The sequence below is a fragment of the Simochromis diagramma genome, unplaced genomic scaffold (assembly GCF_900408965.1).
Source record: "Simochromis diagramma unplaced genomic scaffold, fSimDia1.1 OVJJ01000208.1, whole genome shotgun sequence".
In the NCBI taxonomy this organism is placed as follows: Eukaryota; Metazoa; Chordata; class Actinopteri; order Cichliformes; family Cichlidae; genus Simochromis; species Simochromis diagramma.
In genome coordinates this window covers 3,510,868-3,537,187 of record NW_024386789.1, presented here as the reverse complement: position 1 = coordinate 3,537,187, position 26,320 = coordinate 3,510,868, and the positions used below count along the sequence as shown (strand labels likewise).

Here is a 26,320-nt window from a genome sequence, read left to right as displayed (position 1 = left end):
TTATTAGAGGTCACGCTAGTTCAAAATACTGACCTCACGTGCTTTAGAAAAGGCTCTTTAGCGTTCCAGTTTGCCGGTAGGACTTGAAGCAGACTGGGTTTGAGTCCCGCCCACAGCCCTTTGCTGCATGTTTTCAAACTCTCTTACTCTGCTGTCCTCTCTTTCTTCACTATCGCTATCTAATAAATCAAAAATTTAAATAAACAACAATAATAATAATAATCAAGCAAAAAGAAAAGTCTCTGAGGTGATATACAGTCATGGTTAGGAGTTTACATCCCCACCTCATGGGCATGAATTTTGGACATTTAATGATTTCTTTGAACTTTTCTTTTTCGAGGGTAGATATGATTGAGTAGCACAAACTGTTACTGACTTAAATGTTGAATTTTCTTTGATCGTCAAAGGGTCAAAGTATACATACAGACCCACATACAACCCCACTAATAGTTGGTTAAATTTCCCATAGCAAGTTCCACCTCGAGCAGATATTTATGGCATAATTAGTTCACTCTGCAAGGCAGAATTAGTATAGTTGATTTGAATTGTTTGGTTTCCTGAAATGGATCCAGCTTTTAAGTGTTGTCCACAAATTTTTTAACAGGGGTGAATTCGGCGCTTTGGAAACACCAATCCAGCAGCTTAATGTTATCCTTCTTTAGCCGTTCCAGAACCAGTTTTGTTGTGTGTCTGGCATCATTGTCCTGTTGGAACACCCACTTGTGTTTCTATGTGCTCCAATCTTCTAACTGTTGATGTGAGGTGTAGTTGAAGAATCTGGAAGTAGTCCTCTTTTTTTAACTGCTCCATCCACTTCGTGCAATGCACCAGTACCACTGGCAGCAAAACAGCCCCGAAGCACCGCGCTACCACCATCATGCTGGACAGTTGCTGTAGTGTTCTTAAATTTGAAAACCTCACCTTTATACCTTCAAACATACCTCATGTCATTGTGACCACTAGCTCAATTTTTTTGACTTGTTTGACCATCAAACTTTTCTACAGGAGGCTTGTCCCCGTAGGCAGACGCAAACTTCAGTCGAGGTCAATGGTGTTGATTTTTTGGTCTGCACCTTCTCAGTAAGATTCATTTCAGTGTTGACGGTGACGCTGGTGTTCCAGCAGTTTCCCATTCATGGCAGACTTGAACCTTCCTGGTTCATGGGGTTTTCCTAACTATCTTAACCGATTTCCTCTCATCTAAGGGTGACAGTTTGAGTCTTCCTCCAGACCTTTGCAAAGTGGTGACACATCTGAATAACTTGTGCTTACGTATAACTGTCTGAATTATGACCTTGGAATCCGCAGTTGTTTAGAAATGGCTCCAACTTGTATAAATCTACAATTCTGTTTCTTAGCTCTTCACCAAGTTCCTTGGACTTTCCCAAAGTTCTGAGTATTGGTCAATCCAGTGAGGGCTGGTGAATAAATCCTTTTTATGCTTGCAAAGAAACACTACCAGTTGTAGTCCACCATGATCGCTAATGAGAAGTTAATAGGCCTTGGTCCAGTGAAGTTAAAAGACACTGTAGAACCGTAAACCTATTAAAAGATTTGTGTAAATTTATAATAGTCCTTCTGACAGTTGTAGACTTCTCACCACAACTGTACACATACATGAAAAAAGAGGTCAGTTGCCCTACCTGTGCATGTGCAATGACAATAAAGTTGAATTCTATTCTATTCTATTCTACGTCACCATACATACATCTTGCTAGTTGACCAAAGGAGGTAGGTTACAGTGATATTTTTAACACTGACTATTATGACAAGTTAAACAAGAACCCTCTACTTCTTGAGTTTGGGCATGTGGACTGAGTATATAGTAACTGGGTGACCTAAAGCAGCATTTTTCATTGTCAGAACCTCAGTTAGACAGCCCTCTAACTGTGAAAATAGCGACTGTATGTTGCCATAAATACTGATGATGATGCTTAAAGAGTTCAGAGTGAAACAGCGTAGTATATTGAGGATGTCTTGACCAAACAAAAATTCTATTCACAAAGAGCGTTTTAAAATAGTTTTGCTGGCATTGAGCATCAAATATTGAGTGCTACACTGGCTTTAACTTGTGATGCATCGAGAAAATCATAATGTCATTTCATCTTTGTTTGCTCAGCTGATTGTCAACATGTTATTACTGGCCTGCCAGGGCTCCTTTGGGTGCAGAGACAATGAGAGAGGACATGGGACCCTGCAATAACTTACAAGCTAACTGCATGACTGTAATAGTTCAAAGCTTGTAAAGATGTGACTGTGCAGCTAATAAAATCATGTGTTTCTGTATGTTTACATGTCTGCAACATTTACTTTGAAGTCGCAGACGTAGAAAATAGAAAATGTTTCAAATCAAATTCAAATCATTCCTCATTTGTGTTTTCTTTTTCTTTTTTTTCATATATTTGTCACAGTTACATGTTACAAATCCTTAAACAAATTCTTATAATAGACAAAGATAACCGGAATAAATACAAAATGCAGTTTCTAAATGATGATTTCATTTATTATGAGAAAAAAGTTATCCAAACCGACCTGCTGTATGTGAAAAAGTAGTTGGCAGCTAAACCTAATAATTGGTTGTGTCAACCTTGGCAGCAAGAAGTACAATCAAGCCTTTGTGATAACAGACAAATACTCTTTTACTACACTGAAAAAGAATTTTGGCCCATTCTTTTGTGCAGAATTGTTTTAATTTAGCCACAGTGGAGGGTTTTTAGGCCTGTTGTCATCATACTAACGCATCTTACTTGGGTTGAAGTAGAGAATTGACTGGGTCTCTCCATTAGCCAATCAGAGGTGCATTTGCATATGATCATTGTCCTGCTGCTTAACCCAAGTGCCACTGAGCTCAAAGGCAAAAACTGATCCCCAGACGTTGTCTTTCAGGATTTCCTGGTAGATAGCAGAATTGATGGTTCAATCAATTATGGCAAATCATCCTGAAGCAGCAAAGTGGCCCCAAATTTGTGCATCAAAAATAAGCCTCTGCGAGATAAGCAGTTCAGAAGGTTGGATCTAAGAGTTCACACTTGGAAATTGGAGCAGAGATGCCAGAGGGATCAAACGCTGGGTCAGAAGCTCACTGGATTTTATTCCTTGTTGCCAAAAAAAATCCCCAAAAAGCAAAAACTAATGCTAGAAAACAAACGCGTTCATAAATACGTTGTGAACCAAACATCTACGCTTTTATAGGCCCCCTGTCAGTCAAGACCCCTTAGAATCATCACTTTTCTCCCTGACTGCTGTTCTTTAGATGTTTTTCTGGGTCCTTTTGTGTCCTCCTGGATGAGTTGTCAGTGCACTGTTGGAGTCATTTTGGTTGGTATTCCTGAAAAGATTTGCCGCTATTCCAAGTTTTCTCCATTTCTGGATAATGGTTCTCGCTGTCGTTCACAGGAGTCCCAAAACCTTAGAAAGCCTTTGTAAGCTCTTGCAGCCTATTGGATGTCAATGTCTTTGCCTCTCTGTTCGTTCTTTAAATCGTACCATGATGTGTTGATTTTCAAGCTCTTTTAACCTGCTTCACTTTGTCAGACATGTTCTGTTTAAGTGATTTCTTAAATCAGCAGGTCTGGCAGTAATCAGGTCACGGTGTGGAAAGTGAAACTGAACTCAGCTTTCCAAAACAATGTGGTTAATGACCGTTATTTCATAATTTAATAGGAGGGGCAATTACTTTTTCACAAAGGGCAGGTAGGAAATGAATGAATGAAATCATCCTTCAAAAACTGCATTTTGTATTTACTCGGGTCATCTTTGTCTAATATTAAATGTGTTTGATGATAAGAAAACTGTACGTGTGACAAATGTGCAAAAAATAAGAAATTCTGAATTTTCATAATACGATATCAGTGCAATCGGGCATCATTTTAAGATTTAATATATCAAATAACTTTGCAAAACTGCAGATTTTCCACAGAGATGAATGTTTGGTGATAAATGGGAGCTGGATTAATTGTGTACAGCTATCGTGGGGCGATCGTGGCTCAAGAGTTGGGAGTTCGCCTTGTAATCGGAAGGTTGCCGGTTCGAGCCCCAGCTCGGACAGTCTCGGTCGTTGTGTCCTTGGGCAAGACACTTCACCCGTTGCCTACTGGTAAGAGGGCCCAGTGGCGCCAGTGTCCGGCAGCCTCACCTCTGTCAGTGCGCCCCAGGGTGGCTGTGGCTACAATGTAGCTGCCATCACCAGTGTGTGAATGTGTGTGTGAATGGGTGGATGACTGGATATGTAAAGCGCTTTGGGGTCCTTAGGGACTAGTAAAGCGCTATATAAATACAGGCCATATTCCCATGTGGTATTTTTTCCAGTACAACTACTGCTGGGTGGCTCTTTGTACACAACTTCTGGTGGGTCCCACAGAGCACAAAGCAATTGTGGCTGTGTGTGTCAGTGGCTTAAATGCAGGAGTGGGTTATACTGTCTGCTAAAAACAATTTTCCTAGAATTTGAGACGAAAAGCATCGGAATGTTTAGACAAGTATCATCTTTTGTGGTTGCATTTTGAAACCGATTCACTGGTAGGCACATTGTTCAAGTCTTTCACAAAAGAGCTGGCTCTTTCTTATGTTAAGTGTATATATTTGGTTACTAATCCTCACAAGACAGCTATTTTTATTCACTGTAGAAGCATATTATGTATAAATGTATTCCTATGTGTGGCATTACCACACTTCATATAAGTCAAGTGAAGTGAATTAAGAAACCTTCCCAAACAACCTTGTCTACACCATCTTAAATGCCTTCCTTTAGAGAAACAGTTTAGCCAGACAAATGATTTTGGGATTGGCCACAAACCCACAACTGTCAGACGCCTGGGAGGGCCCACCGGGAACTGTGTACAAATCTTCATATAACACTGGCAAATCAGTCAGGTCAGATCTTAATCTCTGCACACAAAGAGCTTCTTTCATAATCACTGTTGCCCAAAACTATGGTAATGTGGGTGCGCGCTAATGTATTACCATTTTTGCATTTTCAGAAAAGTTTTAATAGGAAACTAAATCCACTTGTAAACTAAACTGTGTGTTCGTGTGTATGAGTTACCCAGATCCTCGGGTGAGCTCCCTGCAGGATCATCTCTGGTCATCTCCAGTGGCACCCACAGGCTCTGTAACAGCAGGGTGACCACAGACAGGCACAGACACAGCACCAGGCAGCCACTAGAGGGCACAATACACAGAGAAACACTCTACAGCACAATCAGTGGTCACCAAGCCTTTTTTGGTGTGATGTACCTCCACAGCCCAGCAAAATAGACTCAGGTAACCTATAGCAGCATGTATCCTTATTTGAAACTGGATATTATTCAGTGTTGTGTTTTATGTTGACACACTGTAGAAGCCATTGTAGACTTTGTCCTACCTGAGAGTGGGTTTACTTTGACTCTAACTCTTCCACTAGTTTTAACTTTAAACTATATGCTAACACAATTTTTACGTTATTGCTAGCTTTACCTATTAGCTACTCGTTTTAGATAATTATTTAAGCCGTTTTTATTACTTTAATATCCCGTTTCTTTTAGGTTAAGCCTACTTACCTGTTACTTTTGTTAGCAGTTGTTGTTGCTTGACGATAAGTCTACCTTTGGCAGACAGTTTAAGCTAACTTTAAGCTAACTATTTCAGCTACCCCATAGCCTGCGTTTTTAAACTGACAAAGGCTATGTCCACACGTACCCGGGTATTTTTGAAAACGCAGATTTTTCTATGCGTTTGCACCTTTCGTCCACACGAAAACGGAGATTTTTAAAAACTCCGGCCACGGTGGATATTTTCTAAAACTCCGTTTTTGCATTTATGTGTGGACGAAGAAAACGCAGCATCAAAGATGTGCGCCTTTTTTGACGTCACAGTGTGCGCCACGTTATTGTTTCGGTGAAATGAATTTCTACAATACTGTTAATTGTACTCTCTGCAGTGTTTAAATGCTTACATATATACACACATTTACTCTCCCTCCACACATACCACTCGGTTCTGCTTCTATGCCCCAGCTTTGTTTACTTTTTCCCACCGAGGCTTCTAGACTTCTGATTGGCCAACATTTCTACACGGTTAGGAATATAGCGCCACCTGCTGCTTTGGCATGTTCATAGCAGCGTTTTCCTTCATTTCTGCCTTTACGTGTGGACGGGATTATTTTTTAAAACGAAAACGGAAAATCTCCGTTTTCAAAAATACCCGTGTACGTGTGGACGTAGCCAAAGAATGTAATCGAATACAATACAGCATTAAAGTCAGAAGCTATCCCTCATTTTTATACATTGCTTGGATAATGGGACATAGGTGATGCAGTTTACATGGAAATACAGTATATCAGGCAAATGCATGGTCATTTTGTATGAACACATTTATTCTTCACACAGTTTGAACTCTCTTAGGCATCTTTCATGTAATTTTATTAAGTAGTTTTCATTCATCGTTATCCAGGCTTTTTCTTTTCTTTTTTTCTGTCTTGAGATGATCCCACTCTGGGCTTTGGCAGGCCAGTTCATGAGTTTCATTGTGATTTTCTATCTAGATATACTTTTACTACATTGTTGAAAAATTAAGCTGTTGATAATTAGACTTTTTCCAGATGGTGGATCAAATCTGATGGTAAAGTCTGGCTCCTTGAAAGCAATATATAAAGAAGTGAGAGGTAGTTAAATACTTTTGCATAGTATTGAACTACCTCTAAAATATTAATTTTATATATAGGTGTATTTTGTTATTAAATCATAATTCACGTCTTTTCAAATGGTTGAGGGTGTAGTTTTGCCTTTAATCTCTAAAAATGCCCCCAAAGAGAACCTGTCTGACAAGACACCATTTGCTGCAGAAAAATCAACACCATCTTGTTGTTATTATTTCCTTTGATTGTTTATTTTTATTGTTTATTGGCCATGCATCTTGCAGGACTTAAAACATCACTTTTTGAAATTAGTTTTCACCATGCCCAACCAGTTAAATGTCCTTTAAACTTTATAAATTTGGTTTTAGTAGTAACCTTGATGCGATTAAAAAAACACACACAGGCGGACTTTGCCTTTCACTAAATTCATTTAGTGAATGTGGAGAGCTAAATTGTTCCATGACTTCAAGTGAGGGGACTCTGGCGTGTAAAAACAAGTATTTGAAGATTTAATTGGGGCTTAGAGAGCCATCACTCTCTCACTTTCATCAGGCCAGTAAAAGTATTCACCCTAACCCGAAAACATACTGCATAGCCAGGCTCAAGTGCCCACACAATAACTTTGAGGGCTCTCCTAGTGCCTATAAAGCTCCAGATTCAGATCCAGATCAAATTATTTTCCACTCAGTTGCATTTCATCAAAATTGTCAGTGCACTCATCACAAACTTTGAGCTGCACGGCTCAAAAGCCTCACAGGAGAAATCATGTTAAAACAAGTTACTGAGTAATGGTTGGCCTACTGCTGGTGATATCACATGCTGGGGAGATCCAGTTATGCACTAAAACCAGCTAAACAATTAGCTGTCAAAATGAAAATGACAATTTCAGGCAGCCAAAGGAAGAAAAGCAATATGTGACCTGTTTTTCTACTTTCTACTGCGAGCTATAACGAGACTGGGGCTTACCTACGAGGCCGCAGTGTGACGCGCATGGCCCTCAGTTTACAGGGAGTAGGATGTCACTGTCGAAGTAATAACATTAGAAATTCCAATAAATTAAACATGCACTACACTGCAAAAGTGGTACGGTTACATTTCTTATTAACTAATTTGGATTGAAGTGACAGAAAACCATTGTACTTTTTCTTTTTAAAATTGCAAATTAATGGGCACACTTTCCAGCTAAACTCCATCAACAAATTTTACAGGCATAAATAGATGTCAGAGTAATGCTGCTGCCTGCAGGAAAAACCGCCAACTTGTTTGGCCAGTGGTCTTTCGGCATTTCTGTTATGTTCATTAGACTGATAGAGATGCTAAAAACAAAAAAAACGCCTGTCACCAGCCTGTTGTAGGTCAGTGTGAGTCATACACAGAGATGTCTCAGCAGTTTGCCTCACAAAACCAGTCAGCACACAGACAACCACACATTCAGAAACATCCTCACCTCTGTAGGCCTTCAACCCAACCCAGTGGCAGCCATCTGGCCTGCTTTGAAAACACAAACTTGAAAAAGAAAATAAAGTTAAGGACGGGACGTGGCTTGCCTCCTTTTTTACTTCTTTCCGCTCTCTTTTCCCTCCGTCTCTGGCCCTGCCTTTTCTCTCTCTCCCAGGGCCTATGGGTAGGCATCCTGCGGTAGTCAAGGGAACCAGACTCCCCTTTAAAGAAGACAATACCCAGAGTGCTGCTTCGGCCTTTCAGAGGTACAATGGAGCCCACGCTACTGGGTGTCACTTTCTTTCAGGCTCACATTAAGTGCTAGTAGTGAATTAATACACAAGCTGGGAACTTATTTAGGTAGCTCAGTGGGTGCAAAGCTTTGGTGCTAAATGAAATATTACAGACACAAGATGGAAGGAACTTAATGACAGTGAAAATCATAATGATGGTGATAGAACAAAGAAAATGCCCACTCGAAAGTGTGTAAGTAACAATGCAGGGAAAAGATTGTAAGTTTGACATGTTATGTTGTAACTATATCAGGGTTAGATAGAATTTCATGCGTTTGAGGCGCAGATTTTGGTGTATGTAAAAGTATGTTTCACCAAATCTGATTATGAATTACTTCTGAGATGGCCTTATAGTCCAAGTCCTGCAGTGGAAAGTGAGAAAGTGAAAATGAAAAAGGTCTTTCTAAAGCACTCCAGTGTTAACTTGGGCTTAAACGTTATAGCAGAGCATTTTTTTAGGGACCTATATTTTCTTTGTCCTATTTGGCAGAAAAAGCTCTAATGTGTGTCACGTGTAAGTTAACATGATTCAGGGCAGCAAACATTCTAAGCTGGTTCCTTTTGGAGTAATTTAAGAACACAAACTCTACTGTTTTTGTGAGCATGTAGGCTACGAGTACATGTATGCTGTAAATACACTGCATCTGGCTTCTGAGAAAGTTCTTCCATTGAGACGCTCCAAGTGACCACCATGACTGGCAGTCATCAGGAAATTCACAGAAGCATAGTTGCCTTCTTAACCTGTTCCTAACTCTGCTTCATTCTTTCTCTAGTGCCAGTGGCAGTAAACAAAGTGGATCATGCTAACGTGGTCCCAGAGGACGCATTACGATGCATTTTGGTACAACTAGGATGTCGCAGTACAGTTTTCCCCCAAAGAGACATATCGGTGTCTATGATGTGGCCACACCTCTGGTAGAATGAAAAATAAAATATGAGGGCATAGACACACCTGTCACTTCATATACCTGCTTTATTGTGGCAACAGTCCTGCTGTTTAAACAGAGCTTTTCCTTTATTCTTCCCATTATAACACACAAAGAGCTTTTCTAAGAACTTGAAGCTCAGTTAGATAAGATAAGATAAGATAAGATAAGTTAAGATACCTTTATTAGTCCCACAAGTGGGAAATTTCATGTTAAGCCAGAATGAAAGGACAAGTCAAACTGGCCCTCTCTTCTTGCTCAGATCATAAGTATACAGGGTAGTATACCTGAAGTTCTGTGTCCTCAGTAATATGTCTGGGTGAAACAATGTTGGCCACAGTGTGACTCCAGAGCCACGTGGCTTCCAATGCAAACATGTACAGCTGACAGAGACTGCGTGGAGGTCTCTTGGCTGTACTAACTGCTGAAAGAAAACAGTATTCACTGACTGATTGAGTTCTCTCTCAGGGACATTCCTGATTTGGCTTCAAAGGGTGACTTGTCCAAAACCTGTCAGACCAATGGAAGGTCCAGTGCTGCAGCACGACTCGCTCAGAGGGTCCATTGCCTCCTGACAGAGAGAAACAGACGACCAGAAATACACCCAGAGTGGCCAGCATTAGGATGGTCATGGTATACTGATATAGCTTAGGTGGCTTGGCTGACCTCTAAAAGGTAAGTACCATAGTATGTTTTGCAAGAGAATGGAACTTCTTGGCTATTTGTGCCCTATGACGAGAATGTAGTTCAAAAGTATTGACCCACTATCCTTGCTAAAGAACCCCTTACATTCAGAGTGGTATCCACAAATCAGTCAGGGATGATTTAATCCCTTCAATTGCCTTATCTTCCCATCGAGCTAGATGGGGAGGTCAGTTCTCCTCATGTGATGCTACGGGTCTTTGTGTGGTACATGGAGGAGCTTTGAAAATCAGGTCCCTAATGGTCATTTGGACACCAGTAAGTGGACCCTGTGATTTGACGGTCTCACCATGTGAAGCAGGGTTATTATTAAAGGGATTGGGGGGAAGGTGCAAAGAAGACTGGGTGTTTGTGAGACAAGGTACTGGCCAAAAGGCTTGGATGGTGAGAGCATCCACCCCCAGTTGGGGTATTTGTCTGTCTATTAAAATTGGCTTGGTTTGTATAGTGTGGTGACAGTGGATGACTGAAATAAACTGTCGACATGAGAGGACACATATACTGAATCAAAAGCAGGGGTATTTAAATGGAGTTGCATAGCGGTGATCAAGTACAAGAGATGTGGGAATTAAATCAGAAATGAACCCAGTGTAGACTGTGTAAACGGGGCGATCGTGGCTCAAGAGTTGGCGGTTTGTCTTGTAACCGGAAGGTTGCCGGTTCGAGCCCCGGCTCGGGCAGTCTCGGTCGTTGTGTCCTTGGGCAAGACACCTACCGCCTACTGGTGATGGCCAGAGGGGTCGATGGCGCAATATGGCAGCCTCGCTTCTGTCAGTCTGCCCCAGGGCAGCTGTGGCTACAACTGTAGCTTGCCTCCACCAGTGTGTGAGAGTGAATGAATAGTGGAATTGTAAAGTGCTTTGAGTACCCGAAAAGCGCTATATAAATGCAATCCATTATTATTATTAAACTGTTGTTTTCATTTTTGTGAGGTTCATGTGCATCCCTGTGTTCTAATACGGATTTACTAAAGTAATTAAAGTACTGGAGCAAATGTATTAAGTTGCATTGATCCTATCTATGCTTTAACGGTGCCCTAGCCCCAACACATGCCTGCACATATGCTTCATGTAAGAGAGTGTGCTGATATTTGTGTGCATGATAATACATCCATTCTGGCTGGAGTGGGAGGTAAATGGCGTCTTGGGTGGTGCAAAGTGTGAAATAGAAAAGACTTGATGAGTTATGAGTTATCCAGAGAACCATGTACATGGATGACAGATTAGATCTGCCTCACTGTGACATAGCTGCTCTCTTCTTTTGTCATTTCTGTGTGCTGTGCAACGTAATCAGTTTTGTGGTGGCTTTTTACTTATATTATATAGGGAAAAACACAAATGCTGATATGTTTGTTTATTACTAGTAGTAGTATTTGCCCCTTTTTCTTTATTACTGAAGTACAAAATGACAGTATAAAAAGACATAGGCAGTGCGTGAGAGGAAGAGAGACAGAGCCAAATAACATTTTACCCAGAGTCGCTCTGTGATGGCCCCACAATTTAATCATCAGTAATAACTGTCATGTGTTGGGTGGTTGTATTTTGATGGTTGCTTTGAGTCCTGGACAAAGGCAGGGCTTGTTGTGCTTGCCAGGGTACTTCCTGTCCTGTTCCAGTGCCATCACATATTTGACACAGAAGGTCTGGAAGTAAACAGGACATAGCAGATAATGGGATCTACCACGCAACAGTACTTTTCTTCAGAAACTAAGCCATGGATAAATATTTGAGTTACTCTTTGTTGCACTCAGCAGAGTTTATGGAATTTCATAGCTTTTTGTGTAACATAAATGTTTGATACTGGCATGCCCATGTCATAAACCCCAAATTTGGCATGTCTGCTACTAATATTATATAGTTTGTATTCTAGATTTATGTTTGTATTAACGTTGGTGTTTTTTCACAAAAATAATCTAACAACCTAGTGAGTGTACAGATAAGTAACTGAGAACAGTTTATATTTAACCACTCCATCTGAGCCCCTGTCTGCAGCTTCAGCAGCTGCACGCTCAAAAACGCTGCGTCCGGGATTGGAGGCAGTGCGCATGCTCGAGGGTACTTAATATGAACGCTGTCTCCCGTCTCAAGACATCTCAGACTCAGGTAGGGATATTCATTTAATTTTCTTCTGACAGCTATTTATATATCGTCTTCCTTGTTGTGGAGTAAAGGTAATACTCTGGCGTGTTTCTAGCTTTGTGGATATGACACGCTTTTCTAAAAAAGAAATGAATAAGCGGAAACATCTTGTTATAAACAAACTCCAAGACAGCCTTTGGACCAAATTAATTTGTGGTTGACAACGTCCATGCTGCCTAATGAAGCAACGTTAGCCAAGAGCTTGCGCAAATGTTTTAGCGTTTGTCCGTATCTGCACGCTTGTTGTGGAGGTTATGTGTTTAGCGAGTAGGTTTTGTGCGGCTAGTTAAGGTTCCGGTTGCTCCTGAATTGCACTGACAGATGCGGCTAGCTAAGGCTAACAGTGCTAACTTGGCAAGTGTGAATGGAAAAGGGTATATCAGATTTACTCCGGCGGTAATGTTAAATACCCTGTGACCCGTGGCCGCTTGTTTCGTGCTAGCTTATTTTGCCTCAGCTGGTTAGCTGACGTTAATCGTTTATAGGATTGAAAATGCAGCTAATTTGGAGCTGTCACCTCAGTATGTGATGACACAATTGTACCTGCAGCCTTACCTTAGCCGTTTGTGTGCTTTTACTGAGCGTCCAGAATGAAACTAAAAGCAGTAATTGGTTTTATAGTACAGCTAGCTAACAGTACAGTACGCTCTCCGTTAAGGCTAGCAAGAAGCTTCCTCCTCCTCCCCTCGGTACGTTTTACATTAATATCTGAGGCAGGTTTTGTTTTTTTCAAATGGACATGGAGCATCAAAAGAAGTACGGAAATGTTGGGGGGGGTCTTTTTTTTCTGTAAATTTTCAGACACATAGTAATACAGCTGCCATCCCAGTGTCATTCTCATCTACATCTATTATCTGTGAATGTAAAGTGTATATAGTGATTAAATCAAACATTCTTTAGCTGGAAACCCTTAAACTATTACAATATTCTTTCTTTTTTTGTTTTTTAAATGCCTACAGGAAAATTCTGTTATCTTGATGAAAGGTTAAAAATCTTTGCTTTGGTTTGCAATTAAAATGCAGTTTGGTTAGCATAAATCCAACCATTTGAGCCCTGAGATTTGGGAACTGGTAATTGGTCAAAATAATGGCTAGGCTGTATCAGTCTGACATCTTTATTGAGCAGCATTTGTGTAATTATTTTAAACAGGATTGCGTTTAGATTTTACAGGTCACAAACAAAACAAAACCACAAAAAAAGGAAATGGCCGTAAAGCAAAAGTTTAGCAATTCTGTGGGACAAATAAGACTGTTTCACTTCTTGTTTTGGGGGTTCTTCAGTCATTCATAGTGATTGCACGCCTCGAGTTTTCCTTACTTTTCAGAGCCATGGTAAAAACTTCAGCTCGTACCTTTTGTTGTCATTAATTCCTTGTGGATTTTACGGTGTAATTCTCCTGTAATAGAAGCTGCCCTCTTTTCATCTTGGCCTTCTTTCTTTATTTTTAAATACAGATTTATTCTGTTCTTTAGTCACCCAGTGAAATATTCATCCTGCAAAACAAGACCAAAACTGCTCATTCCAGTATGTGGTTCATGAAATTCCAAACCTTTTTTCTCAGAACATTCCTGTGTTTAATGCGGACAGAAATTTCTATTTTTAATTCAAGCAAACAACAAGACCTGTGTGATAGAGCACAGTTTTTCCGATGAAGCCCAGACTACAGGTGTGACCGCACTATAAAACAGTGTGCGACTGTGCTACAGACTGCCAAACTATTCTTAGACCTAATCTTAGCCACTATATTATCGAGTCTGACTTTGATCAGTTGCACCCAGTGTCACGTGTATAATGGCAACATTTAGGTGAAACATGCCCTTATTTATTATAAGTAGGACAGTTATATCGCGAGTGCTCCCAGCTTCTCATGCAAGGATATGTTGATATCCTCCTCTATGTGACAGTTATATAAACAGATTTTTAATGACTGTCTCTTTTAGTATATTGCAAGTGATCTTTGGACTGCCATCTTCATGTGACGTCTTGAGAAAGGGGAAATAAAAGCACCCAAAAAGATTGTGCTTCAGCTATTCTCCGTATGTTTCAGGGCGCAACTGATTTGTAGACGTACCATCTGCCTGTATCATGTGGGATGTGAAACAGTTAGTTAACAGCTTGTGACCTTCAACAATTACAGGTTTGTTTGTTTTTTCTAGTAGCCAATTAAATCAGCCAAAGGTGTTTGCACACAAGTCATTTCAAGCTTTCACAGGTGTATGAGGTGTATGATGCACATGCATTTTTGTATTTGTCAGAACATGATTAGGGAAATTGATCAGTAGTGTGTCTTCATTACAGATTTACTGTGGTCATTATGCATTCCATCTCTCAAATCGCTTCTTATGGAAACAGAACTTTCTGAGTCTTTATTTTTGTGCATTTTTCTAATTTAACATTGCTACATATTGGGCAGTATTTTATGTATTCTGGTGTAAATACCAATGCTACATTTGTTATCCATTTATTAGTTTTTCTTTTTATAGCACTCTTTTTTTTTTTTTTTTTTTTTTCTATTTTGTACAGTACCATGCTATAAAGTCTAATTTTACACTTTCAGATATTCATATTTCTTCCTAATTGTATGCTTATCCTCAGCTAGCTCATATACACTAAATTGCCAAAAGTATTCACTCGTTTGTCATATAAACTTGAGTGACATCCCAAAAGACCCCAAGGCTACGTTCACACTGCAGGTCTTAATGCTCAATTCCGATTTTTTTTTATCAAATCCGATATTTTTGTCTGCTTGTTCACACTACAAATAAAATGCGACAGCAAACGTGCTCTAGTGTGAACCCTCAAAGCGGCCCACATGCGCAAAAGAAGACGTCACACACAACGCGCTCTGTCTAGGCCCAGAACAAACAGTATTGTTTGACTGATGGCCCTTAATATAAAGACTTGTTTCATACTCTACATTTCCCAATTTTGCTTTAAGTTATAAAGTTATTTTGTTATTTACATATGGCCTAATAATGATCATTATTGCTGTTTTAGAGGAGCGGCGCTTCAATGGATTGTTGCTGATTTCTGTCAGAATCTGCAGATTATACAGTACAAATAAAATGTTCACGTTTCTCCAACGTTGTCTTCCCAACACTTTCACTAACATCTACGCTGGATGGCCAGGAAGCGTTCGCGATGTCTTCTCGGGCGCTGATAATTGGCGTCTGTCTTGTGTCAGTGACGTAAAAGACGGATTTAATGCGACATGACCGTTCAAACAGCAGTCGCTTTTTAAAACATCGGATATGTATCGCATTCAGTACCACATACGAAAGTGACCCAGATCGGATTTGAAAATATCGGATTTGTGCTGTACACACTGTCATACCATGATCGGATATGGGTCGCATAGCATCAAATAAGTCGGGTTTGATGCGCTTTCACCTGCATTGTGAACGTAGCCTAATTTATCCCAAAGGTGTTGTATCAGGTTGATGTCAGGACTCTGCACAGGCCAGTCAAGTTCTTCCACACACTGACCCAGATATCCATGTCTTTATGGACCTTGCTTTGTGCACTGGTGCGCAGTCATGTTGGAACAGTAAGGGGTAATCCCCAAACTGTTCCCAAAATGTCTTGATATACTGAAGCATTAAGAGTTACTTTTTACTGGAACTAAGGGGCTGAACCTATCTCCTGAAAAAGAACCCTGACACATAATCCCCCCCCTCCACAAATTTTACGCTTGGCACAATACACAAGTACTGTTCCCCTGGCAACTACCAAACCAGACCCATCCATCGGTTTGCCAGATGGAGAAGTGTGATTCATCACTTGTGAGAACACGTCTCCACTGCTCTAAAGTCCAATGGTAGCATGCTTTACAGCACTGCACCTGACGCTTTGAATTGTGCTTAATGATGTTAGGTTTGGGTGCAGCTGCTTGGCCATAGAAAGTCATTCAATGAAGCTCTCTACGCGCTGTTCTTGAGCTAACCTGAAGGTCACATGAAGTTTGAAAGTCTATAGCTACTGACTCTGCAGAAAGTAATCAACCTCTGGGGTACTATGTGCCTCAGCATCTGCTGAGCCAGCAGAGCCACTTTGTGGCTAAGTATCTGTCATTCCCAGTCACTTCCACTTTGTTATAATACCACTAGCAGTTGACTTTGGAATATTTAGTAGCACGACTGGACATGTTGCACAGCTGGCATCCTATCATGATGCCACGCTGGAATTCACAGAGCTCCTGAGAACGACCCATTTTTTCACAAATGTTTGTAGAAACAGTCTGAATGTCTAGGTACTCAATTTCTATACGCCTGTGGCCATGGAAGTGATTGGAACACCTAAATTCAATGACGGCGATGGGTGAGTGAATACTTCTGGTAATATATTGTACTTAGTGTAGATCAGGACTAATTAGATAAGTTCACTAAGGGCTCAGAAGGTGGAAGCCATTTTCGAACAAATCTTTCAAGTGATAAATATGAAATTTACATCGGTGGGAACTTAATAATTCTATGATGCTACTGACAGTTACTAATAATGCATGTGCATAATTATAAGCTTTTTTTGCTTCTTGTCACCCTTGTTTTTTTCCAGTGACCACAATGGGCAGATAAGAGACAAAATATCTGCTGTGTGGAGGCTAGAAGGTTAGTAAGACCTCGGCAGATACCTTCTCTTTTCCTGCACGAGCAGTCCAGCAAGTTTACAGCACAATGGCTGAAGAAGACTATGGCAGCTTTGTGGACTGGAACCAGATGGGCGATTTGGCCAAGAGCAGCGGGCCCACCAAGGTGGACACTAAAGATCTGAAAGAGTTCAAACGGATGGCTCGACAAGGTTATTGGGCCAAGAACCACAAGCTGCGGGCACAAGTCTACCAGCAACTCATCAAAGCCATTCCTTGCCGTACAGTGACCCCAGATGCAGCAGTGTATCGTGACATTATGGGAAATGCAGCCGCAAAGAAAACCTCCACCAACGTCCCACTACCAGAGTTTGTGGATGGAAATCCCATACCGCGGTACTGTCTGAAGCCGGAGGCAGTAGCCTCAGCCCATCAGATCATCAACTGCCTCGCTGGACAGTTTCCAGATATCTCTCATTGCCCAGCTCTTCCTGCAGTTACTTCATTGCTCCTGCACTTCAGTGTAGACGAAGCTCAGTGTTTTGAGCATGTCAGCCGCATACTGGCATGCAATGAGCCAGGGAAGCGACTTATAGACCAGACCTTCCTGGCTTATGAGTCTAGCTGCATGACCTTCGGTGACCTAGCCAATAAGTACTGCACAGCTGCTCACAAACTGATCGTTGCCACGGCTCAGGATGTGATGGATGTCTACTCAGACTGGCAGCGCTGGGTCCTCGGTGACCTGCCTTTTAGCCATGTGGTTAGGGTCCTAGATGTCTACCTAGTAGAGGGCTATAAGGTTCTTTACCGCGTGGCAGTAGCCTTGCTCAAGTTCTATCGCAAGCATAAAATGGGAGCAGAGGGGGGGCAGGGCAACCAGCAGCAGGAGGATTCAAACAAAATCAAGGCAGATATTCAGGCATTTGTTAAGGGCATTGCTTCCACCGTCACACCTGACAAGCTGCTCGAGAAGGCCTTCTCCATCCGCCTGTTCAGCCGCAAGGAGATCACCCTGCTGCAGCTTACAAATGAGAAGTCCCTGCAGCAAAAAGGAATCACTGTGAAGCAGAAGCGGTAAAGTTTAAAAAAAAAAAAAAAAAAGTAAATGTTTTATTTTTTGTTTTGTTTGTTTTTTAAGTGGGTAAATGTACTTTCTAAACTTCAAAACTGGGCTATTTCCTGTGCGGACACTTTGCTACACGCTGTGTTTATGTCTAAAAATGTGGCTTTATGTCATTACTCTGCTTTTTTAAGTTAATGTTACCACATGTTGTATAATTTTTATAATAAACTTAACCAAATGGCTTCTCACAGTCCCATACTAGGAGTTGAGCTCTTTTAATAAAATTAATCAGTCCACTTTGTTAATCTAGCAATATGTGAACTCTAATGTTTCATAATTTACCATTACCTTCAGTCTGGAAATCTACTGCCATTAGAATGAAAATACTTGAACATGACTAAACTTCCTTCACGGTTTGTGGACTTCACCCTGGTATGCATGGCATGCAGACGACCAATATAAACCATTTGAAATATAATTTAGCACAAGTGTAGAGTAGATATGTTTACGGTCTTAACTGTTTTAGCATTTATTTTATTTTATATTTTTTTTGTTGGTAGCAATGCCCTCTGTCTTTTAAGCTTTATATTCTGGCATGCTGTAGGAAACAGTTTGAGTTGCTTTGCATCCTTTTCTCACCGTCTGTTCTTTTTTCTTTTCTGCTTGGTTTGTGCCACGATTTTTCCATGCACCATGTTCTGTCTCATCTGCACACCACTCCTGTGTTTGCCACATTGGTTCTTTTACAGCTCTAGGTGGGTGCTCTTTCATGGTTACACTTATTTCTGATACCTGTTTTAAATAACCTGTGACCAAGTTGTTGTTTTGTGGGGGGTTTTTTTTTTTTTTTTTTTTTTTTTTTTTTTTTTTTTTTTTTTTTGTTGTTGTTGTTGTTTTTTCTTTTTTTCTTTTTTTTTTCCAGGGGGGGTGTGTATTTTATACACATCTCTTCACTGTATGGGATGCTCTTTCCGAACCTCTCTCTCTTTCCTGTGTCTAAATTGCTTTGGCATCTGCAGGCGGAACGTGCAGCTGGCACTTAACCCTGACACATTTTCCTCGGAGATAGTCAGTGCCAAGGAGATGCATGACATCTGGTCATGGATCCCAGAGCGCTTTGCCCTGTGCCAACCACAGCTTCTCTTCACAACCTCCACCCACGGTTGCAGCCTGAACAGGTGCATTTTACAATTTAATTAAGTGTTAGCTGCTGCTCATAATTTACTTTTTATAATTTTGAATGAAATTAATAACTAAAAGTTTGGGTAAATCTGAATTTAAGGTTACATTTTTCTTTTAATGGAATCAAATCAATTTCTTTCATGGCTTAAAGCAACAGCTTCTTGTTTTAATAAAGTACAAAATACAAAAGTGTGTGACTGTTGCTGCATTACGATCCACTGGATATGTGTTAGTTTCAGTATTAGGTGTTTAATAAGACTGTTGCAGTGAATTAAATGTTTTTCCTTTTTTACAGATTCTACTCACATTGTGAGGGCCACGAACCCACTCTGCTCCTCATCAGGACCACAGATGGCGATGTAAGTAGCATTTCTTTCTACTGACATAAATATTGTTTATTTTGTCTGAAGGAAACAGTGGAATGTGCCATCAGATATTTTATTATGATCAACGAGCTAAGATAAAATACGAGTAAAATGCGACCTCCTATTTGGAACCAACCTTTGGGCGATCTCGATCCAGTCTGTGATGTGTGAAAAGGAAAAATTAAGCAACCTCATGAGTATTACTCATACTTTGTACATTTTTGTCACAATAAAGAGGAAGCAAAGATCAGTTTTCTCTGAACTGCAGAAAACTGAACTGCAGTTTGTGACTCTGCTCAGCGCTGCTGCCTCTATGAGCTCAGTGTGATGACTCTTGAACCAGCACTCCACCTGCTGCAGCCTCTGTGGTGGTGTGAGCCTCCAGCTTGCAGAGGATCTTCAGAGCAGAAGCACTGCTGTCACCGGCTGCAGTCCAAGACACAGTGGAGTTTAACAGTCTATCAGTAAATGGATTGGATTGTTGTGAGAGACGGGCATGCATAAATGTTAGCTTAATTTTTCTCCATTTAGGGATGCAGGTCTGTACTGAGATTGCGTTAAAGTTTGAGTTTAATGCGCAAGTAAAAACATTTGCACAAATGTCTTAACATATTTCTGCACTTTTTCTTTCTATGTTTCTGTTTTGGTTTCTTAGTTTAAGGGCTTTTGCCGACCCCAAGTCATTCTTGCCCTCTGACCCACCCTAATATATAACTATCATTAGTTTCTATCGTTGTCTGATACAGGGAGCATCAAAGGTAAAGATGTCATGTTTGACAAGTAAAGTCCTTCTTAGCACATGCAATAGGTGTGACCTACTCGTAGCATTAACTCAGTCATTGCTCTTTATTTAAGGAGTTAAAGAGGCTAAGATTAGGTTTCTGTTTTTCAAAGTAGACTCGGGTTATATTTTTGTCCTGGGTTCTGTGAACTGGGTTTAAAGTTCCTGATTATACATGTGTCGTATGATTGGATTATCCTGGCATTAGTGTTAGCATCTTACAGACACCACAGTCAGAGTCCTTCCACTTGCTTGACTTCTGTCACAACTGCTGAAGGTGAATAAATCCACAGATTATCTCACTCATGCAGTTTTTACTTACTTTTTTTCCAACAGGTATGCGGAGCGTTTCTGTCCACTGATTGGGAGGAAAGGAAGAGAGGAGGCAACAAGTTGAGCTTCTTCGGCACAGGGGAATGTTTTGTCTTCAGGGTAAGATTATTTTCAGTTATCTAGTAGCAAAAAACCAATTTTTTTCTTAAAGACATCATTTGAGTCATTTTTAGACATAGTTGGAATTTTTTTTGTAGTGCTATTGTATGACCAGCAGGGGGTACCATCTGTCTTTTTTCAAATGTTACTGTTGTCAATATCAATGGCCCCAGTTGGTGTATCATTTGGAGAAGTTTCCATACTAGGGCACAGTTCCCTATTCATTGACATGCTGTCAAGTGCAAAAAAAACAGCCACTCTTCTTGCTATTCTGGTGGCAGCAGTGCAACATTGCCTAGAAATAGAAATAAAGACTGGCTGTCTGTTCCCTTCTCTATGAATTATTTACTTGGCTAACTGTGTAAAGCTCAGCTGTGTGCTGTCTGAGCCTAGACACCAGAAAACACAGTCATCTCAAACACCAATACTTAAGCACACACATATCGGAAACTCCTGTAACCCGAAGCCCTCAGTATCGTAGCAGGCTCGTACCTGATACCACACCTGACACACACGAGAGACAGACTCTAGGACCAATGTCTATTGGATGGGCAGTAGAGGTTTGAACAGGACCAGGAGAAAATTAGTAGCATACAAGATAATGTATGCCATGCAAACATTAGAATAACCCTACAAAAAAAAAAGTTATCAGTCTCCAGAAGACGTAAACTTAAAGGTCTTACCTTCTCTTATGGGATTTTTCTTTTCTTTTTTCTATCGTTTACATTTTCAAATTCAAGAAAAGGACCTCAAACTGATGTTTGAGGTCCTTTTCTTACATGATCAGTAATGCCCCTTTGACAAGTCTCACAGCTTTCTAATGCTTTGCTAAAAGCTGTGAAGGTGATCCTCCATTCTTCCTTCATAAGGCTTCTAGTTCTGTAATTTTGGGACTTGTATCCACTTCTGTTTTGAGCTCTGTCCACGGTTTTTAGGTAGAGATTGTAAAGAGGAAAACTTCTGCTTTGTTTGTTTGTCTCTTTTTTTTTTTTTTTTTTTTTTTTTTTTTTCTATGTGGTTGTATTTTTTTAACATGTTCAAAATAAAGATTACATTGAGTTCAGTTCTGTTTGCACCTCTTCAAGGAGCCTATTCTAGATTTTCAGGTGTTAGGGAGAGAGTGATTTTTTTTTTTTTTTTTTTTTTTTTTCAAAAACCTAGAGAAGAGAAGATGCCTGAAGAATGAAGAAGTGTACTAGTACAGATTTTCTAGAACAAAGGCAACGTGCAGAGCTGTAGTACCTACAGAAGAACAAAAATGATGAGCCATATCATGAAGCTATGGGAAAAGAAACGATGGTCGGTGTGTTGCAGTACAGATTCATGATGAGTTAGCACTACAGATGCGATGTTTGCTTCAAGTGTGTTAATGGAGAAGTACGGAGAACGTCAGAAGGTCTTTGTAGATCTAGAGAAAGCATATGATGGGGTGCCAAGAGAGCAACTGTTACTGCATGAGAAGTCTGAAATGGCAGAGAGGTAAGCAAGGATAGCTTAGACAGAGGTGAGGTGGGCTGTAGGTGTGACAGATGGATTCAAGGTGAGCCTGGTATTACTCCAGGGAATGAGCCCCTTCTTGTTTTCAATGGTGATGAACAGGCTGACAAATGAGACCAAGCAGGAATTTCCATGGACTGATCTTTGCAGATGACACTGTGATCTTTAGTGATGGTAGGGAGCAGGTAGGAGAGGTGGAGGTTTGCTCTGGAGAGAAGAGGAAGGCAAATTCATAGAAGCAGGACAGAATGTAAGTGTGTGACTAAGAGGAACATGGATGTAACAGAGAAGCTGGAAGGAGAAGTAATTCAAATGAGTACATGAGTTTAAATACTTGGGGTCAGCCATCCAAAACAACTGACCGTGTAGAAGAGAGTGCGGGCAGGATGTTGTGAGTGGAGACGAGTATCACAGGTGATCTGTGACTGAAGGATGGCAGCAAGAATGAAAGGGAGGGTTAAAAGATGTTAGTGAGACATGCTGTGATGTATGGTTTGAGCACATTGCACTGACAAAAAGACTGTGGATGAGCTGGAGATGTTAAGATTTTCAATGGGAGTGACCAGGATGGACAAGATTAGAAATGAGTACATATCAAAGAAAGCTCATGTTAGAGCTTGTATTGTTTCTCTGCTTGACTTAATTTACCCCATTTTCTCCAAACCTTTCTTTATTCATTGTGGCCATAAAGCTTTGTTTCAACTTCATCAACACACTGGATTAGTTTTCTAATGTATGTGCCATGTTTAGATGTTCATTTGAAATCTTCTGATTGTAGACTCGTGAGGCGTAAGAGAGGTTTTCTTCTGATGAGCCACGTTTTTGCAGGTGTCACGGCACAGTAAAGGTGCCACACCAGAGTCTACTAAATCATCATGAAGCTGCTCTGCAGTAAAAAGCTGAGTTTTCTTGTTTGTAGTTCTTAATGGTAAATTTCATGACTAGAAATCCAAGAAAATCTTCTGAGAAAACTGCTCCAACTTCTTAATTACATCTCAAACTGAGGACCCCTGAGGCTGAGTGTCTCCTCTGGGAAAATTTCAGAGTACCAGATGGCTGCTTAGAGGAGTCAGAATTTTTAAAGCAGCCATGACTCTAACAAGTAAAAGTTATGTTAAAGCTCCAAACTTCTAGAGTCCCCCATCTTCTGTGTTTGTGGTGTGACTTTTTCCCCCCAATGGAGCTCAAGAAACAGTAGATTTTAGTTGGTCTGCCGAAAGCAACAGTTTTGATAAAGAGATTAGACAGTGCTGCCTTAACTCAGCAGTGGAAGACAGAGCTGTTGAATTTGCTTGGTGAAGAAAATTCCAATGTCCACAGGAGACTGTTTTTCCTAAAGAATGCTAAATTCCATGATGCATCTCTGTTTGTTAAAATCAGGATTCATTTTGGGATATTAACTAATTTATGTGATTTTTTTTTAAGAAAATAGGGTGTTTTGTTCTATTATTACTTCATTTAATGTGTAGTTTTCTGGTGTGTAGTTGTTAATTATAGACATTTCTGTTTCTCTTGTTAGCTGAAGCCGGAGATGGAGCGTTACGAGTGGATAGTAATCAGTCACCCTGAGCTGGCTTCATCCATCAAGACCCAGGCTCAGAAAGAAACGGCAACATCTGAAGACCAGATCACAGACAGCAATAACTTACAGCAGCCAGAAAAACCTCCTGGAGAGCTGTCACCATTTCTGTCTGCCCGCCACTTCAACCTGAACTCTAAGAATACTTCTATGTTCATGTCTGGAAATGTTGACTCCATCATAGTGGGTGAGTGGACTTTGACAGTATGTCTTTTTTGTGTATTTCCCATTTTAAAGCATGTTTTTTACATAGTAACTTGTATTCTGTCATAATTAGGAAAATTGGTAAAGAACTAGCGCCTAATTTCTTAAAGGGGGTGCCATCAGGCGTACCTAATTCTAATCAGGTGCTGTTTTAAGCACACTGCTCTCCCCCTACATGATTTGATGATGAATCGTCATCAAATTGTCAAATTCTGAACACATTTTAATGACTTCTAAATCATTGTGATTTTTACTTTCCACAATAATGAGCTATTGGTGTAAAACACACTTTTCAGCTTTTAATAAATTTTGAAACTGTATTTTTTAGAGACCTGGAATGTAAATGTTTTTGTGATTTGTAAAAGTGGTTTATGCTAACTCTGATCAGTAATGCTAAAGACCTTTACTGATATCCTTTGATTTTAAACAGGGTAGCACTTGATGGAAAGCTTTTACTGCACATGCAGTAAAGACTTTTTGCAATCTCAAACATTAGAAATAACATTACTAAAATACTTAAACAGAATAATAAACCAAAGAATGAGTCTGGATAGTTTTATGGTCCAAGTTTGATGTTTTATTGTCTGGGAAAATCCTGTTTCACCAAATGAGCAAATGTACTCTATTGGCCTGAGATCTATTGACTCTGGAGGTGGTTTAGTACAGTGAACTCACTGTCATGTTCGGAAACTAGTTAAAGGTGATTTGAGCATTGTGACCTGGTGTTTTATCCTGCTGAAAACAGCCATCAGAAGATGGTGCTCATAAAGTGGGAAGGACACCATCAGCAGCAAAGCTAATGCAGACCATGGTGTTTGAACAATGGTCAAGAGACACAGTGTGCAAATATCCCCCACACCATTACACCACCAACAACCTGGTGTGGTGTTCTGCTGCTGTAGCCCTTTTGCTTCAAGGTTGCACGTGTTGTACGTTGACAGATGCTCTTCTGCATATTTAAGTTACTGTTTCCTTCCGTTAGCTCCGTTTTTTTTTTTTTTTTTTTTTTTTTTGTGGACCAGTCTCTGTAAACCCCAGAGATGGTTGTGTGGGTAAAATCACAGTATATCAGCAGTTTCTGAGTTTCATACCAACCCAATGACCACATTCAGTCACTTAAAACACCTTTCTTCCTTATTCCATTTCTCAGTTTTAACTTTACCAAGTAATCTTGACCATGTCTACATGCCTACTTGCACTGAGTTGCTGCCAAACTGATCAGATGTGTTGATCACTATATGTCGATGAAACAGTGTTAATATTAAAGAATCTGCTTGGAAGAAGTGCTGATCGTTGGTAACTCATGCAAACTCTGTCATCTTCTGTCCGATCAGGAGGAGGCAACGGCAACGCTCTGTATATCGACTCTGAGCTGAACCACGGGCGCACTGGCAGTTGCACTACCTTTGACAACCCGCCCCTGTGTGCAGAGAGCTTCCAGATTTCACTGCTAGAGGTGTGGGGCTTCCAGGACACCATGGCCTCATAATGCTGAGCACATACATGCAACATATACTTAGGTATTCATCCACAAACACTTAAACATGTGAAATAAGAAGTCAAGTGTTTTAGGTGGAAAACAGACATGCAAACAAAACCACATCCGTCCTGCAAATTCAACTCTGAATTACTTTTTTTAAAAATGTATTAAAGCAGTTTGTTCAAATTTCTGCAAATGAACAAAAATGTTCCTTTTCTTTTTTTTTCCTGTTTATTTTTGTATTTATAGATTTGTGTACTCATTTTGTTGACGTGATAATGGAAATGTCCAGGATCAACCTGCTGAGCAAAAACATTTGATTTTCTGAATGTAAAATTAAGTCCTTTTTTTTTCTTCTGTAGTTTATCTCAATCTGCCAAACTCATTGTTAAGCTAACTCTGCAGTCCTTACATTACTATCAGGTCATGAGGTTTACAACAGCATGTGTGAAGTCGAGTCTCCATGTTTGTGATATATGATGAACAAAAGAATCTAGATGTTAGAGAACCTGTCGTATCTTCCCACACTTCCTGATATATCGTGAATAGATGGGAGATCTGACAAATGAATTCATGGTGTAAATGTTTATGAAGATCTAGTGAATTTTTATGTTGCCATTTTGCACCAGCTTTCTCTTTGAGTCTGTGATGATTGTCTCCCTTTTGTGCAGTATATGAATATAAAGTTGTTGTTGTTTTTTTTTTCTTCTCCTCTACATCATTTTCCTGTTATTTCCGTCCTTTCCAGTATAAAGATTGTAATGAGAAGTTGAAACGCTGTCCTGTTCCTAAAGTGTCGTTGGGGGGCCTCTGTGTGAGTGTGTGGATTTGAAAATGTGCTTCAGTAAAGTGTCAATTGAGTAATTGCAAATGTGAAAATACAGCATTAAGCTTTCATCAGAGTCATTGTGTTGTCATTGTTATTTTGTCTTGTTACTGAAGGTGTTTTCACCCACACACTGCAGTCCAAAAACAGCTTTAAACATCCATTTCCCTAAAACAACTCAGTGTGAGAGTAATACTAATGAATTCACAGTGAA

General features: G+C 40.2%; 2 protein-coding genes and 1 long non-coding RNA gene across 11 annotated transcripts in view; 2 read left to right on the top strand and 1 right to left on the bottom strand.

Moving 5' to 3' along the window:
* The window catches only part of LOC120728519 (alpha-1,6-mannosylglycoprotein 6-beta-N-acetylglucosaminyltransferase B-like), a 33,798-nt gene extending 27,867 nt beyond the window's left edge, over nt 1-5,931 (bottom strand). For all 7 annotated transcript variants that reach the window (XR_005694734.1, XR_005694735.1, XR_005694736.1 and 4 more), the window contains exon 1: nt 5,045-5,931. Coding sequence is in view for 4 of the 7 variants with exons in the window: in XM_040023491.1 (XP_039879425.1) it covers nt 5,045-5,087 (43 nt within the window). In the remaining 3 variants the exon portion in view is untranslated. The remainder of the gene's footprint in view (nt 1-5,044) is intronic.
* LOC120728522 lies at nt 5,160-10,646 on the top strand. Its single transcript, XR_005694737.1, has 3 exons — nt 5,160-5,262; nt 8,229-8,319; nt 9,741-10,646. It is a non-coding gene; the product is annotated as an uncharacterized LOC120728522 (long non-coding RNA).
* A 1,276-nt stretch (nt 10,647-11,922) lies between these two features.
* On the top strand, nt 11,923-26,182 carry tbc1d24 (TBC1 domain family, member 24). Of its 3 annotated transcripts, XM_040023496.1 has the most exons (9): nt 11,923-12,076; nt 14,160-14,249; nt 16,664-17,771; nt 18,510-18,515; nt 18,780-18,938; nt 19,238-19,301; nt 20,425-20,520; nt 23,537-23,783; nt 25,135-26,182. In XM_040023496.1, the coding sequence occupies exons 3-9, from the start codon at nt 16,783-16,785 to the stop codon at nt 25,287-25,289; spliced, it is 1,716 nt and encodes a 571-aa protein (XP_039879430.1). In that variant the 5' UTR covers nt 11,923-12,076; nt 14,160-14,249; nt 16,664-16,782; the 3' UTR covers nt 25,290-26,182. The 3 variants fall into 3 exon arrangements, with proteins under 3 accessions (XP_039879430.1, XP_039879431.1, XP_039879432.1); XM_040023497.1 differs by lacking the exon at nt 14,160-14,249 and having other exon boundaries at nt 11,966-12,076; XM_040023498.1 differs by lacking the exon at nt 18,510-18,515 and having other exon boundaries at nt 11,966-12,076.
* Nucleotides 26,183-26,320: the final 138 nt, after the last annotated feature.